The 18265-nt window shown below is 41.4% G+C and overlaps 1 protein-coding gene across 5 annotated transcripts in view; it reads left to right on the top strand.

The window, feature by feature from the left end:
* Nucleotides 1-18265, top strand: part of GHR (growth hormone receptor) — a 397172-nt gene that overhangs the window by 276623 nt on the left and 102284 nt on the right. For all 5 annotated transcript variants that reach the window (XM_056540836.1, XM_056540829.1, XM_056540822.1 and 2 more), the window contains one exon: nt 2184-2264. In XM_056540836.1, the coding sequence (XP_056396811.1) occupies nt 2195-2264 (70 nt within the window). In that variant the 5' untranslated portion in view covers nt 2184-2194. The remainder of the gene's footprint in view (nt 1-2183; nt 2265-18265) is intronic.

The following is an 18265-nucleotide window of genomic DNA, read 5'->3' as shown; positions in this document are numbered from 1 at the left end:
GGAAATAAGTCGCCAAAGGATCATAGAGGTTGTAGCCTGAGGGGGAGACCACAGAATGAGGAAGTAGCCAGTTCCCAAAAACGCCAGCAGCATGATAGGGGACACAGGGCATGACCATTTATTACCAAAGTCACCTTAAGTTGTATAACCCCTTTAAGAAGTTTATGTTCTGTACTTATGTCCTTATTGTCTCCTCCCGCTGAGCAATTTATTTACAGGTGCCAAAAAGAGTATGGAAGGCAAATGACAATGGGGGGAAATTGTTGATGTGGGTGAAATCATTTTCTACACAGTTTAAGGTTATGTTTTTTTGTGTGTGTTCCTGAGGCAAATTTATCAAACAGGCATACCTTTCATTATAAATAAGGCGCAAATCCACACTCTTTACCTAACTCATGCAAAAATATTGTTGAAAGCACTTTTATTAGCTACACCATGTGAAAATGCTGATTGGTTTTGTGTAAAAACACAGTTTTAAGCAATTTGCACCCAATATAAACATCAACATGCACTACCACTAATAAATTCCCCAATAATGCAAATTAGCTTATTTCTTTCCCAGTAATGATGTCACTGGTGTAACCCATTAGATGCATTTTCTGGGGCTGAACTTAGGGAACGTTTGCACTACTGAATTTCTTAGTGTAATTCTACCAAGAAACCACACTCAGATATTCTGCTGCATAGTGTAAATACGTTTTCTGTTGACCCATTCATACTGCAGAATTTCCGTAGCAGAAATTCCGGACTCTGGACCCACTGAAAGAATTAACATGTTGATTAGTTCAGTGGAATTTTGCACGGATATGCATTACCATGTCCTTGCAGTCCTACCACCGATGGATTGTCATAGTGCTCCCTGCAGACAAAATCTTGATTTCATAGTCTTAATGGTGTTATCTGGCAGGAGGAGAGGGTTTTAACAATGTCCATTGTGAGGGATATAAAAAATATACATCTACTTACCTCCAGAGCTCCCACGGTGCCTCCAGTGTCCTGCTCCGGTCCCCCTTTGCGATAGTCTTCCTGAACTGCAGCGTGACATGTTGGTCCTGGGAACCACCTGGACCCAATGTGTCCTACTGCTGCTCAGCGACATGGTGGCCCAGGGATGTTCCGCCTCAGCCAGTTTAACACATTAAAGGGAACCAATCAACACATTTTAGCATATATAATGCTTGGCAATGTGTTATATATGCTAAAATCATTATCCTCACCAACCCCGGGGGACGTTTGTGCCCCCAGGTATGGTGAATATATTAATTTATAAAGTCCCCCACGCAGCATGGCAAGTAGTCCCCTGGGCGGGGACTTTCACTTACCAGCTCCAGTGCCTGCGGCTGTGGCCCTGCCCCGACGGCTTGAATGATGGCTTCCGTCATCGCTCTGCTCCCTAAGCAGATGGAGCAGATCGGTGACGCGAGCCGACATTCAAGCCATCGGGGCGGGGCCACTGCCATAGCAATGCTAAGTAACAGGTGCTGGTAAGTAGAAGTCCCCGCCCAGGGGACTACTTGCAGGGTGGCAGGGGGGGACTTTATAACTTAATCTGTTCACGATCCCTGTGGGCACTAAATGTCCCCCGGGGATGGTGAGGATAATGATTTTAGCATATATAACATGTTGTCAAGTGTTATAAATGCTAAAATGTGCTGATTGGCTCCCTTTAACCCCGGGTGCTTCCCGGGCCCGACAACCACGCTGCAGTTCAGTGTGACTGTCTGCGGACTGAAGCAGGACACCGGAGGCACTGTGGGAGCTGTAGAGAAAAGTAGGTGTTTATTTTTTATATTTCACACAATATGCATAACTGTGAAACCCCCTCCTCCTGCCAGATAACACCATTAACACTACAAAATTTAGATTCTGTCTGCACCAGACACTGTCAAAATCCATTGTTTCTAGGACCGCAAAGAAATGGCAATGCATATCTGAAAACCAAAACACTAAGGCCACACAAGAATTTATACTTTTTTTCGTTTTCAAATCTGCCACGAAATCCTAAAAGTAAGCTAGGAAAGTGTTATATATGCATACCCTTCTTCCTTTTCGTTTAAGCTATCGTAAACAGTAATATAGTCTAAAAACATCTTCATTCACCAACGAGTGAAACATACTGTTTAGCGGTATGAATGAATGACTGTGGGTTTTCATACATTTATAAGTGTTTTCTTTGCTTACAGCTCACACCGACATGGCTCTTTGGCTTCTCCTGGCATCACTGGCACTAGTCTGTCCAGGTGGCCTCTTCTCTGCAAGCAAAGGTAAGTAATGTAATTCCTATTGGGGGGGGGGGGGTTATCAAAACCTGTGAAGAAGAAAAGTTGACCGAAAAGTTTCATTGGCCTTTTAAAAAAATTAAAGAAGCAATCTGCTATGGGCAACAGGTCAACTTTTGCCCTGCAAGGGATTTGATCAATCTCAGCTGATGAGTTCAAAGTAATATTTACTTCATTGCTTAGCTTCATGCATTTTGGTACAGTTTAGTTTAATACATTGTCAATGTTATGTGTTGCTGTTTTCAGATATATTATTCTTTCTGATTCTCAATTTACATAGAGTGAGCCTTGTTTGCTGAAGCAAGAGCCACTCTTCCCTCTGCTTCATAGAGGAGGTGTCCTCAGCCATTGGGCCCTATCTACGGTGTGATGTCCATGTGACCTAGTAGGGGTCATGAGATCCAAATATTAAAGTTACAACTTTTTGTGAGGTTCCGTGGTCATCAGTTACTGTATATACTGTGAGACATTGACAGAAATGGTGGTCTAGGAATGCTGTATATTTCGCCAAGGTACCTGACGTATGTAGTTATCAGAAAGCACATCCAGGGAAAGCTGGGTGAGATATGGGAAATCTAATATACTGTAAAATTCCTGGCAGAACAAAGATACTAAGGAAACTATGATAAGTCAATTTTCATGTCTGGATTTTCATGGAATAAAAGGCAGGTAGTAGTAGGTGAGCGTTTCATTCCCTGCCCAATCTAGTTTTTGAGTGTTGCCAAAATCAACACAGGTACTTCAAAGCAAGGTGTATCTCAATCTTCTGGCTGAGAGGAACATGAATCTCTGATGGGAGTTGAACTACTGAAGTTTGCATCCTCAAAGAGGGACATATTGACTGTTTTGCTGGTGGCTGGTAGTAAGCCACCTGTATAGATCGCGATAATTATTGGATAGTTAGCCCTTAGATGAAGACAAATGCTTGTCTGTAGGCAAGACACACTTGTCTTTGTACTCCTCATCTGGTTGCCACCACACACCCTTAATACCATATGAGCAAAATAACTTTATCTTGGTCTCATCGGACCACAAGACATGGTTCCAGTAATCCATGACTTTAGTCTGTATTGTCTACATCTTTAGAAGAGGCATCCTTCTGGGACGACAGGATTTGATGCAGTGTGTGGTGTATGATCTGAGCACTGACAGGTTGATTTCCCCGCCCCTCTCCTGCAACCTCTGCAGCAATGCCTGTAACATGTATACATCTATTTCCAAAAGACAACCTCTGGATATGACGCTGTCCTGTAAAATTGCTGTATGGTCTTGCCCTCTGTGCTGCAGCACTATTTCAGGGTCTTGGCAACCTTCTTATAGCCTAGGTCATCTTTATGTAGAGCAGCAATTAATTTTTCCAGACCCTCAGAGAGTGCTTTGCCATGTTGAACCTACAGTAACCAGTATTAGAAAGTGTGAGAGCAATCATCAAGAGACACCTGCTCCCCATTGACACCTGAGACCTTTTAACACTTACAAGTAATATGACACCAGACAAGGAAATGACTAATTGGGCCAAATTTGGACATTTCCAATTAGGGGTGTACTCACCTTTGTTGCCAAGGTTTAGACATTAATGGCTGTGTGTTATCCAGAAATAGAAAACCAGAGCTACATTTTTTTCAAGAACAGCTCCACGTCTGTCTCCAGGTTATGTGTGGTATTTAAATTTGGCTCCATTAATTTCAAAGAAACTGAGCAGCAGAACCACCCCCAACCTGGAGACAGAAGGAGAGTGTTTTTTTGAAAGAAACAAGCTCTGTTTTTCTATTCCTGTATAACCCATTTAAAGACGTACTCCGTTGCTAGACATCTTTGGATAGGGGATAAGATGTCTGATTGTGGGGGTTTGGCCACTGGGACCCCATGATCTCCGTGCAGTCACCCGGTGTTCTGAACATTATTTTCAGAACGCTGGGTTCTGGACACCGTGGTTGTGTCATCACACCACGCCACCTCGTGAAGCACGGATAACCCAGCTCTCCAGTTTGAAGATCCAGCCAAACAGCACTAAAGAGCTTAGGTTATTGGACCTATGTGGGAATGCTTGGAATATACAGTTTGCATGGATAGCAGATTACGCCTGTGTGTGTGTGTGATATTACAGCTTGGCTCCTTTTACTTCAATGGAACTGAGATGGAATACCACACGCAACCTGAGGACAGGTGTGGCACTGTTTTTGGAGAAACTTTTCTACAGTATGTCTTATCAATACTGGATAACCCCTTTTATATGTAAGACAATGGAGAAGCTTAACCCGTGACCATTGAGTCGCCTGAAGCAGAATATTCAGAATGATAAAACTGCCAACAGTTTCCATTCTCACAGATGTTAAATCTTTTAAATTTAATGTCATTTTTGGACCCTTCACCACGTCTTACTCATATATCACCCTATTCACTTCCTTGATTTTTTTTTTTTTTTTAAAGGGTACCTCTCATTAAATAAACTTTTGATATATTTTAGATTAATGAATGCTGAATAACTTTCCAATAGCATGTTAATTAAAAATACGTCTTTCTATTGTATTTTTCCCGATCAGTCCTGTCAGCAAGCATTTCTGACTCATGCTGGAGTCCTAAACACTCAGAGCTGCCAGCCTGCTTTGTTCACAGCCAAACAGGCTGTGAACAAAGCAGGCTGGCAGCTCTGAGTGTTCTCCTTTGTGAACAAAGCAGACTGGCAGCTCGTAGTGTTTAGGACTCCAGCATGAGTCTGAAATGCTTGCTGCCAGGACTGGTAGGGAGACCCCTAGTGGTCATTTCTTCAAAGTGGAAAATTAAATAGAAAGAAGCATATTTTTTAATAACATGCAATTGTGAAGTTATTCTGCATACATTAATCTATAATATATCAAAAGTTTTTTTGATGAGAGGTACCCTTTAATCTTTCTGTTTGGAAAACATATCTTCCCAAAGCAGCGAACTGAAACCACAGGTTGAGGGTTATAAATATAAGATTCTTCATAAATATTTTAAATTCCCATTGTGAAGCTTTATGCATGAAAGAGAACCAGACCATAATACCAGAGGCTCATCCTGTGAAAAATGCCAGAGAGTTATATTCCATATATCACTAAACTATAGGAATGGAAAAATCTCTGTAAGGGGATAGATCCCAGGCGTCATGGCTCTAGGCCTGCGCTTTATTGTTTTTACACACGCTTGTCTATTTTAATTTGTATATGGTGAATGCACCAATGTAACAGTAGGTCCATATACATTGCTATAATGATGTACGTGCAGATCTCATATATAGAGAAACACATTCATTATTAGATAAGATTTACAAGTGATATGTTAGCAAGAAACAGAGAACAGGTTAAAAGTAGTATGTTCCAGAATCAGACTACACAAATTTTTTTTGTAGTCGGTTGCTATGGAGACATATTGATCTCCATAACTATGGTGGACACAACGTTTTTGATCAAGACTATTTGCTTCATTAAAATTGCTTCATTTTGTCTTTGTGCTCCTATGTATATTTTTTTTATTATTGATTTTTTTTTTTTTAAAGGATAGGCAATGTTTGGGTAATATTTTTTACAGTATATTTTTTACCTGTCCAGAAACAAGAAAATATAATTGGTCACATCGTACTACTTAGATAAAAGATAAAATAATGCTTATCACATAGAAGCACTTTAAACTTTCCTAACAATGGGGGGGTATTTATCAATTTTGCCTGTTGACCGTTTCTTTTTACCCTTTCTTTTTACTTTGGTTTTCGTGGACATGCACCATATTTATCATTTGGTGCGAGTTGTTAGTAATTTTGGCTCAAATGTTGAAATCAGCTGTTCCCAGCGCCTTTTACACAGAACTTACCACCACAGAGGACGCGTATCTTACCCTGTAGAGCAGCCATTTCGGAGTCCCTCCTGCAGTATATCAGCAAGCGACGTGAGTTATTTTCTTTTGTGGGGTTTATAGCCACCGTGTGAAATGGATTTTATTTTCAACTTGGTAGTTTTTTTTTTTTTTGGTACTTTAGTACAGTGGTCTTCAACCTGCGGACCTCCAGATGTTGCAAAACTACAATCCCCAGCATGCCCGGACAGCCGTTGGCTGTCCGGGCATGCTGGGAGTTGTAGTTTTGCAACATCTGGAGGTTCCGCAGGTTGGAGACCACTGCTTTAGTGCTTACCTTTCCTGAACCTGTGTGGCCTTGTCCAATGCTGGCTCAACGGAGGGTGAAGGTTCCTCAGAGACAACTATGTCGCAGGATAGTATTGAGCAGCCTTCACAAAAAAAAAATGTTTAATGTATTTTGACGCCTTTACATTTTCTGACATTGCTATGTGTGTTTTCCATGTGCAAAATTTCTTGGCGGGGATTTGTGCCAAAAAAACGGGATTTGCGCCAAAATTGCGCCAAAGATCGATTGGCACAAATGATGAATTACTGACTAAAGTTAAAATCACACACAGGACCGTGGGATTTTGAGAGAGTTGTAAAAATGATAGAGGAGAAGATGCGCCAAACTTTGGCGCAAAAAGACACTGCGCCAAAGTATTGCGCCAAAGTTACGTGAAAAAAACACATAAATCCTTTGATAAATATCCCCCCCAATGTCTCTACATTGCTATCCACTTAAAACTTGACTTGGATTGTCAGTAGCACCCGATCCCAGGAACTGGGGTACATGTCCATTATAGCTTCTCCACTGTATGGATGCTGTGGTGGAACTGAATTGAGGGTTTCAATAGTTTAAAACTGAGCATACACAGAAATTATGGCAGAATTGGCCAACCATCGAAGGCTGCTTTCGCACTATATAATTTCTCCGTTTTAAAGACCCGTTATAATGTTCTGTTAAGGAAACCCTTAAAACCGTTCGTTACAAAATCCCATACGGCCATTACAAAATCCCAGTCTATGGGATTTTGTGATTAGCCGTTATGACCTGTTAATGCCCGTTATGAATAACGAATGTTATTTTGTGACGGGAGAAATTAGTGCATGTACCATTTTTCTCCCGTCACAAAATAACGTCCGTTATTCATAACGGCATTAACGGGTCATAACGGCTAATCACAAAATCCCATAGACTTGACTGGGATTTTGTAACGGCCGTTTAACGGCTGGTTTTAACGGTTTCCTAAACGGAACATTATAACGGGTCTTTAAATTGGAGAAATTATATAGTGTGAAAGCAGCCTAATGTATATGGTGGCCTCCAGAACTTCCCCCAATGGCAGATGTTGAGGGAGAGAATGGTCAGATGTGTTGAATCATTTTGTTCTCAGCGAGAAAACCCATTGCCATAGTTGTTTGGCAGCGGCTTTTATCTTCTCTTAATTCAAAATGCACGCGCACTTGGCAGAGTTTGCCGGTGTGGGGTGGGATCGGAGGAGATAGATGATTGTTCAGCCAACAGCTATATAGCCAGCTTTAGTCTACCTTGAATTATGCATTGAAATGTTCGTACTTTGGGATGTGTTTACCCCTGGCCACTGTCTTCAGCCTTAGAGAAAAGAGAAGATTAAATAATTATTTAGTAATAAACATGAATGACAGTGGCAGAAAAAAAGTGTAAATAAATATGTATTATTACATAAATTTAAGGGAACCTGTAACCATGAAAATGGTTCCACCTACCTGTAGGCATAGAAGTCCAGTGGATGGAGTTACATAATAATTGTTCATCAAAGAGAAAAGTAAGTTGGCACTGCCTTCTTATACAGAGGGAACCTACCTCTCAGCTCCACAACTAACTTCCACCAGCTTCACTGTACATCTGTGGTGCTCAATCAGGAAAAAACTTCACCAAATAGCAATAAAAGAGTGTATATGGCACTCACTCGTACAGTATACAAAAACGATTTATTAAAACAGTTAAGTCGTAGATACAAGCATGGCTAACAGTCCGTTTCACGCTAACGTGAAACAGCCCGTTGGCCATGCTTGTATCTACGACCTGACTGTTTTAATAAATCGCTTTTGGATTCTGTATACAAGTAAGTGTCATCTACAATCTTTTATTGCTATTACATAATAATTGATAGCGCTCTCTGTATGAGTGTGCATACAGATAACTGTCAGTTACTGTTTAGGACCACCCACTTGACTCCTAAGACCAGAATAACCAAAGATTGAAATGAATAAATCCCAAATTATCCAGAATCTTTTCCCACAACATAATGTACCAGTATGCTCAGTGTTTCCTGCTCTACAACAATTACCTGACGGAACAGACTTTTTGTTTCACGTCACAGGTTCCCATTTCAATTGCATCCAAGGAGGACCCATTCTGACGTCAGCATGAGTTTAACCTAACAGAAAGGCAGCCAAAAAGTACAAAAGCCAGTACCAAAGCAGTGATAACTATTGGCCCCCTCTGTAGTCAGTCCGTCCTCATTTCTTGAAGGATATAAACACTTTCCATGCATATGTGTATTATAAAATACATCTGACAGCTCAGCATGGGGGGGAGAAATTACTTACACCTAATTTATAAACCTTTAAAATGCATCTGTCTTCAGGACAGCCCCCCGGGACCACTTGATGGTTGTGATGAATAGATACCATATTAAAGTATAATTGAGCTGTAACCAAGTGGATATCAGTGCATGACATGGACTGCAGGAATAATACAACGTCCAGAGTTCCCCCTGACTGCTGGCGGGCGTCCAGTCACAATTACATCTGAGAAATAGAAGCTTGTGAGAAAAACAACCTGATAGTTTCTGATGGGTAATTTATATTATACTGTGAGTGTTTAAAGTAAATCATGCAAAGTAACTCGTCATAAAATTAGCCTACAATATTGCATAACCCAAGAGCCATTGCTTCAGCCTTAAAGGGGTACTCCGGTGGAAAACGTTTTTTTTAATATTTATTATTATTATTAATTAACTGGTGCCAGTTAAACAGATTTGTAAATGACTTCTATTAAAAAAAATCTTAATCCGTCCAGTACTTATTAGCTGCCGAATACTACAGCGGAAATTCTTTTCTTTTTGAAACACAGAGCTGTCTGTTGACATCACGAGCGCAGTGCTCTCTGCTGACATCTCTGTCCATTTTAGGAACTGTCCAGAGCAGCATATGTTTGCTATGGGGATTATCTCCTACTCTGGACAGTTCCTAAAATGGACAGAGATGTCAGCAGAGAGCACTGTGCTCATGATGTCAGCAGACAGCTCTGTGTTTCAAACGGAAAAGAATTTCCACTGTAGTATTCAGCTAATAAGTACTGGAAGGATTAAGATTTTTTAATAGAAGTAATTTACAAATCAGTTTAACTTTCTGGCACCAGTTGATAAAAAAAAAGTTTTTCACTGGAGTACCCCTTTAAAAATCTTTAAATGGTGAAGGCTTAGAGCTATTGCTCACTTGCCGAATTGTATATGTATATATAGGTATGCTTTAGCATAGTATAAAACAAGGCTGCACAACTATTTTGGTGTTAGGGTCATAATGTTAGACTATAGTGGGATCCACAAAAAAGCATGCCTATAACAGCCACAAAACAGGACCAGTGCACTAAGCCAAAGAATATTACAATCACAATTACAGTGAATAGACATTTCAGAAATGTTGGGTTCAGATCAGGGTTCTGGCTGGGCCCCTAGCATTATCAGTTGTCATTGAGTTGTCCCTAAGCCACTCCTTTGTTGTCTTGTCTGTATGCTTAAGTTCCGTCACACAGTTCCGTCTTTGAGCTGTACAGGCAGTTCTTTCCCACTCATGGCTTGGTTTTTGATATGCATTGTCAGCTGTGATTCAGACAGGGCTCTGTCTTTCCAAATCCTGTCCAATCAACTGAAGTTACCGCAAGTGACTCCAAGCAAGATGGAATAACATCTCAGCGGTGATCAAGAAATGGGAGGAGCCAGAGCTAAGTGTGACAGCAAAGGGTCTAAATACTTATGTACATGTGAAATTTCAGTTTTTCATTTTTAATACATTTGTAAAAAAAAAATATCTAAAAAGCTGTTTTTATATTACTATTATAGGTAACTGAGTGCAGATTAAAAGGAAAAACATGATTTTTTTCATTTTATTTTAGCACATAACAAAATGTGAAAAAAGACACAGGGTGTTAAGACTTTCTGAATGCATTGTATTGATATGTGTGCTATATACTGTAGTTTATTGTATTTTTTGGCTGTGGTATGGGAAGAATGAACCATTCTTTTAGTTGAACCCTCAGTTACAGGCATCTTATGCGTTTTCTCTGTTACAAAGCATATAATGACAGTTCTCATATTACAATGAAAAGCATCTTTCTTGTTCTTTGCACCACAGTTAGATTGTTCCCAGTGATTTTAAAGGGAAAAAAACGTGTTTTGCTTGTTCTCACCGCCCTTTGCTAAAGCTCTTTTGATCGGGGCGGACTGATGATAGGCATGGAAGTCATAGGGGCGATGTGCTGAAAGTCATAAATGTTCAGAAATGAATTGTTTGTTTGGGTGTATCCTCCTACCTTGTGATTCTCTGCTACTGCAAAGCTACTTTACTCCTTCCAAAAGCTTTGGTAGATTCGCAATAGCTAAAGAGACACAGGTCAGAGGTTATTGGTCAATGACACTGTTTACCTAGGAAAAGGAAAAGGAACATCATAATATTAACAGCACAAAAACACAAAAAATCTTTTACAAGAATGTAGAATATAAAATGATTAAATATTTAAAGGGTGTGTTTTATTTAATTGTTTAAATTAGTTTGAGGCAGCAGTTTTTTAAAGGGGTACTATGGTGGAGCTGTAACTATGGTCAGGGACAATACATGTCCTTTACGGCCCACTGGGTGATTGTGGTTCCTGCACAGCAACAACAGCAACTCGGACAGGTCACGCTGCTTCCGCCTCCACGATCTCAGGCCATTGGTCCTGTGACAGTGTGCCACTCCACTTCCTCATCCTTCACCGTGTCACGCTGTGGCAGTGTCACGCTGTTCTTCACATGGTTTGCCTTGGCGAACGGAGTCACACCGGCAAGGAACTGCTAAAAGTCATACATCAAGAAATCGAATCATGGCTTACTCCACGAAAACTGGAAATGGGAACCATGGTGACCGACAACGGGAAGAACATCTTGTCTGCGCTGCAACAAGGAAGGCTGAGCCAGGCGCCATGGAGGTAGGGAGTCCCTCCGAGTCACTTGCACAAATGGCACGATGCATGCTCACTTGCTTGTGTAGTGACCGCCAAATTGTCATCATTCAGCAGCGGGATGACTTCTCACTTTCCACCTTATTGGACCCTCATTACTGGCACAAAATGGGGGCCTTTTTTACACCCACTGAGAGGGAGGACAAACTGACCTACTACAGAGACATCCTACGTAGTCAGTTGGCCGATGTCTGTCTGTGCCATCGCCCATCCTCTCGCAGGTCTGACTCGGGAGGGGGGGCCCTCGGTGCTCACCTGCCACTGCCATGGCTTCTGGGAGGGTTGGGATGGCAGGAGCAGTACCAGCTCCATCAGCAGCAGCCAGAGTCTACAGTCGCTGATGAGTAGCTTTCTTCACCCGCATAGTGAAGCAACTCATCAGCAGCAGGTAGACCGGGAGCAGGACCTGAACCAGCAGGTGGTGGCATACCTTGACATGACCATGCCAACACACCTTGAGGATCTGCTGGACTTCTGGGCCGCCAAACTTGATTTGTGGCCGCAACTAGCAGAGTTTGCCCTGGAAAAGCTGTCCTGCCTGGCCAGTTTTAGTGTGCACAAGTAAGTATTGGGGATATCCCCAATACTTACTTGTGCACACTAACACTTTTACAAAAGAGACTGTTTGCTTCTGCCTACCTGCCTCAGCTACTATTCTGATCCTGCCACCCGCCTGATGCCACACATCTGATGCCAAGTTCTCCTTTTTTCACCCACCTTCGTCACCAGGTACTGATATTGCCACCCACCACACCACTCTGTCACCGGGTCACTTTCAGGACTCCTGATGCTGCTGCTGTCACCTCCAGGCTTTCTCATTCTGCCACCATATGTTTTCCTCGTGCTGATGCCAGCTCCAGGCTGTCTCATTCTGCCACCATATGTTCTCCTCATGCTGATGCCACCTCCAGGCTTTCTCATTCTGCCACCATATGTTCTCTTCATGCTGCTGCTGCCACCTCCAGGCTGTGTCATTCAGCCACCATATGTTCTCCTCATGCTGCCACCAACTCCAGACTGTGTCAATAAGCCACTATTTGGTCTTCTAATGCTGCCGCCAACTCCAGGCTGTGTCATTTAGCCACAATATGGTCTCCTCATGCTTTCGCCACCTCCAGGCTGTGTCATTCAGCCACTATATGCTGCCGCTAACTTCAGGCTGTGTCATTCAGCCACTATGTGGTCTCCTCATGTTGTCACCACCTCCACGCTCTGTCATTCAGTCACTTTATTGTCTATTTATGCTGCCACCACCTCCAGGCTGTGTCATTCAGCCACTATATGGTCTCCTCATACGGATGCCACCTCCACGGTTTGTCATTCAGCCACTATATGGTCTCCTCATACTGATGTCACCTCATGGCTCTATCATAGTGCCGCTCTGCGACAGTGTTTTTGATAGCGACGCCTCTGATCTGCATGTCGTACTGAATAACAGTATTATTTAACTAACCCAGCACACACCCTATGCATATTACAGGAAGACAAGGTGTTCTACACCCCTATTGAGGCTCTCTGTAGGCCAGAAATAGCCGTTTTTAATAGCCGCAAATAAATTCAGACCGAAAATACGTAGTTGATACAGTTGCTACATTGGCTGCGGCCTTGGTAACTGAACCTTTGTAATAGTAATTTGTTCATAACATAACTGGACTTGATGAAAATACATGAGGCTAAGTTTGTTGACAGATCGGGTCACAAGAGATGGTGCCTCTGGCCAAAGATACAGCCGGTTTGATTTATCTGGAAGAATTTCTTTACAGCAAACTGCAATGCTGCCAGATAGAATAGATTTTTGCAAGCGCAAAACTGACTGTAGCACATGTAGCCTTTTTATCATTGAAAGAATAAAATCATTTTGTTTCCTTATTTTGTGCCAGTTAGTCCTGTATGTTAGATATAGTGGGGGAGATTTATTAATGCTTTTAGAGCATTTTTTTTGCCTATGTTTTGGCATAGTTCAGGCGCAAGCAGCATATGCGTCTTTTGATATAGACAGTTTTACTCTTTTTGACTAGAACTTTTTCTTTTTGACCATGCAGTGGTCACAAATTTTTATTTGCGACTTTTGTCAAAAGTCGCTATTTTGTGCGCAAAGGTACTTTTTTATGAGCAAAGCTACACCACCTACCAGTAGGTGTGAGAATCACTTCTGCCTTCCGCGATTCAACCTTTAACCTCTTGTGGATGACAGCGTCCCACTCCCCTTCTATGACACGTGCTCAGGATCTGAGCGCAGGTCATAGCTGGGTGGTCCTGGCGGCTATCTGCCACCAGGACCCATCTCTAATGCCAGACATTACCGATCATGGTGATGCCCGACTTTAATCCCTTAGATACCGCAATCAAATTTGTAGCATCAAAAAGGCAATTAAAAATGTCCCGGCAGCTCTGTGAAAGTAAGTAAAAACACCTAACCTGCCAAATTCAGGACCTGGGAAAGTGTCTACTCCCCTCCCTCAGAAGTGTTTGTGGTAGAGCTCTTCCCACCATAGCAAAGCTGCGCAAAATTCATCATCCTTCTGCATCTTAATAAATAAGATGCACGCTAGTTAAACCCACCACCCAAATAAACGTGGGAAAATAGCACTACTGTAGACATTCTTTGATGAATGTGGGCCAGTGGTCATAACATAGAGGCCACAAATAGGGAGCCAATATAAGTAGCCATAACATAGATGTCACAAATGGGGATCCAGCATAGGCAGACATTATGTACAAAACATAGAAGACTCAAATATGGACTCAGCATAGGTAGCCACCATGTACATAACATAATAGCCATAAATAGGGACTCGGCTTAGGTAACCACCATGTATGTAACATATTGTAGAGGCCACAAATGTTTTCCCTCTCTTTCAACCATTGTTTTAAAATTATATTTGAAAGACTGATTCCAATGGTTAATGTTTCTCTATTGTCCGGCAAAAACTTTGAGCCAATGATGCTTTGTCCTGTTTTCATGCACAGGACCCACACCGAGAAGTGCTGTAGTGCTGTTTTGGTTGTCTCTGACCTTTCCCAGCATTCCATGTGGCCAGAGACAATATGTCATAATTCACATGGTCTCTCCAGGGGGCGTGGCTATGCTGCAATGGGTGGGTGGATAGCAATACTTCAGTAAATCCCTTCCACATTGCTATCCACCCACCCACTGCAGCATAGCTATGCCCACTGTAGATTATATGCCTTATGAAATATTGTTTCTGGCTGCATAGAATGCTGGGAAAGGTCAGAGACAACAGTAAAGTAAAAAGACTTGCATTACAGCACTTCAGGGTGTGGGTCCTATACATGAAAACGTTGTGGGGGGGGGGGTGGCATCCTGGGCTCAAAGGCTGAAGAAAAAAAACCTGAATATCACTTTAAATGGGCACTCTCATTAAAACTAAATTTTGCTATTGCACTCCGTATGGTAAATTAAAAAAAATTCTAATGTACTTTGTTTTTTTTTAAAAAGAAGTTTTTTTATGTTTTATTTGTGTTGAAAAAAGCTGCCACTAGGTGTCACCCTACTTGTCCAAAGCACATTTTCCCCCATCTCTTGCACAGACTTTGGACTCCTGCACACCTGGCAGAAGTCCAACATCAGGAAATGCTGAGGGGGGGGGGGGGTTGCAGGCTTAGCCAATCATAGCTCATCTCACACTGAACTGCTATGGGATGTGTGTAGAAGAGTGAGGGAGGAAGTTCTCTCCTGTATGGCTTCGGATGATGTCACAACTATTGGGGAACGCCCCTTCCCAGTCTGTGAATCTGACTGAGACTAAGCAGAAAAAACAGAGCAATATCAAGGTAGAAAACTAAAAAATAATTAAAAAAAAATAAAGGCAGGGGGTGGTTTATCTGATTGGGCCGTGAACTGGGATGATTATAAAATTTAACAAGATCATGAGAGGTACTCTTTAAATATCAATTCTGTAATACTAACAGATTATTTTTAATGTAGTGCCCTGATATTATGTAAAAGTGCACATTCAAAATTCATGAAATTTTTTTCCAATGCTCAAATTCCAACCACGGCTTTGTGCCAGGTATGAAAATGTAAAAATAAGCTGTTGAAAAATCCTGTAATATTAATTAAACAAAATAATAGCTGTGGGTAAAGTGCGTTGAGCTGCCCTGCCCCCCGTGTGCTGCTTTGTATATTTAGTCCCTGAGCTAGCCAGTTTGGGTCAGATGAGGACAGAGACAGAATAATCTAGGAATAGGTCCAAGAAAATGGAACAACTTAAAAGCTATGAACCAAGCTCCAAAACCAATCTCTCTGTAGTGGAAAAGCAACATAACACATTGAGGCTTGTGCTTTACTTTTTTTTTTTTACTTGGACATTTCTAGCTACTTTATTTTTCTATGGTTCTGAGGGCAGATCTTATTTCCTAAAATCATGTATGGAATAAAAGGGGTCATCAAAGTCACCACTATATTTTTGTTGTTCCATGTGAGATTATGGTGGCCCCATTTTCTGGGTCTCATTTTTTAGGCCAGATTGCTTGGAGCAACCGTGTGAATAACTCTTTCACACAGCAACTAAAATACCGGGATTAGGCTTGGTTTTTCCACACATGTTTTTTTCTGGCATTTTTGAAAAACTACCACACATTTTTGAGCCATAGCCAGAAGTGTAGCAAAAAGAATGGGAAATATAAAAGAACTTATACACTGCTTAAAAAAATTAAGGGAACACTAAGATAACACATCCTAGATCGAAATGAATGAACTAATCGTATGAAATACTTTCATCTTTACATAGTTGAATGTTCTAACAACAAAATCACACAAAAATTATCAATGGAAATCAAATGTATCAACCCATGGAGGTCTGGATATGGAGTCCCACTCAAAATCAAAGTGGAAAACCCCACTACAGGCTGATCCAACTTTGAAGTAATGTCCTTAAAACAAGACAAAATGAGGCTCAGTAGTGTGTGTGACCTCCACGTGCCTGTATGACCTCCCTAAAAACCCTGGGCATGCTCCTGATGAGGTGGAGGATGGTCTCCTGAGAGATGTCCTCCCAGACCTGAACTAAAGCATCCGCCAACTTCTGGACAGTCTGTGGTGCAACGTGGTGTTGGTGGATGGAGCGAGGCATGATGTTCCAGATGTGCTAAATCGGATTCAGGTCTGGGGAATGGGCGGGCCAGTCCATAGCATCAATGCCTTCCTCTTGCAGGACCTTCTGACATACTCCAGACACATGAGGTCTAGCATTGTCTTGCATTAGGAGGAACCCAGGGCCAACCACACCAGCATATGGTCTCACATTGGGTCTGAGGATCTCATCTCGGGACCTAATGGCAGTCAGGCTACCTCTGGCAAGAACATGGAGGGCTGTGTGGCCCCCAAAGAAATGCCACCCCACACCATTACTGACCCAGCGCCAAACCGGTCATGCTGGAGGATGTTGCAGGCAGCAGAACGTTCTCCACAGCATCTCCAGACTCTGTCACATGTGCTCAGTGTGAACCTGCTTTCATCTGTGAAGAGCACCGGGCGCCAGTGATGAATTTGCCAATCTTGATGTTCTCTAGCACATGCCAAACGTCCTGAACGGTGTTGGGCTGTAAGCACAACCCCCACCTGTGGACGTCGGGCCCTCACACCACCCTCATGGAGTCTGTTTCTGACCGTTTGACTTTTTTAGTTTTTTAGACGTGAGTTGACGGCCTTCCACCTTTAAAATTAAACTTTGTAAAGTGCTGCTTCCCTTTATGTGTCTATCTATCAACTATCTATCTCATATCTATCTACTGCATGTATCTATGTATCTATCTATCTCATATCTATCTATCATCTATCTATTTATATCATATCTCTCATCTATCTATTTATTTCATATCTATCTATCTATCTATCTATCTCTCTATCTATCTCATATCTATCTACTGCATGTATCTATGTATCTATCTATCTCATATCTATCTATCATCTATCTATTTATATCATATCTCTCATCTATCTATTTATTTCATATCTATCTATCTATCTCTCTCTCTATCTATCTCATATCTATCTATCTCATATCTATCTATCTCATATCTATCTCTCTCTCTCTCTATCTATCTCATATCTATCTATCTCATATTTATGTCATATCTATCTATCTCATATCTATCTATCTCATATCTATCTCTCTCTCTCTCTATCTATCTCATATCTATCTATCTCATATCTATGTCATATCTATCTATCTCATATCTATCTATCTATCTCATATCTATCTATCTCATATCTATCTTCTATCTATTTATCTCATATCTATCTATCTTCTATCTATTTATCTCATATCTATCTATTTATCTGCATAGAAGGAGAAGAGCTGCACATCCAATAAATAATGTCGGGGTGCCAGCAGTGTGATGTCCAGGTCAGGGACGCCCACAGATACAAATACAGAAGAATCACTGCAGCACTCCCATAAATGGTGAGCAAAAAGAGGTAGCTTTATTCCATGGTGAATTCAGAGGCGACATTTCAGCTGCCCATGCAGCCTTTATCAAACAACTGACCGTAGAGTAGTATTTCTATCCCACAGTGTGTCACAAACCAATTGGTAACAATTAGTAAATATTGCAAAAAATAAAATAAAAAAATGGGCAAAACATATATCACAATGTGAAAAATGCCATCATATTACAGATCAATGGGCATACTTCATTGTGCAAGATTGTAAAATTACAATAATATAAAACAGTAGTGCCTCCAGGGTGTCTCCAGCTGTTGCAAAACTACAACTCCCAGCATGCCCAGACAGCCCTATCACTCTCTCATATCTATCTATCTATCTATTCATCTATCTATCTCATATCTATCTATCTATCTACCTATATATATATATATATATATATATATATACATATATAT

This window comes from Hyla sarda, chromosome 1, assembly GCF_029499605.1.
Source record: "Hyla sarda isolate aHylSar1 chromosome 1, aHylSar1.hap1, whole genome shotgun sequence".
Taxonomy (NCBI): domain Eukaryota; kingdom Metazoa; phylum Chordata; class Amphibia; order Anura; family Hylidae; genus Hyla; species Hyla sarda.
This window is presented reverse-complemented; position numbering and strand designations above follow the sequence as displayed.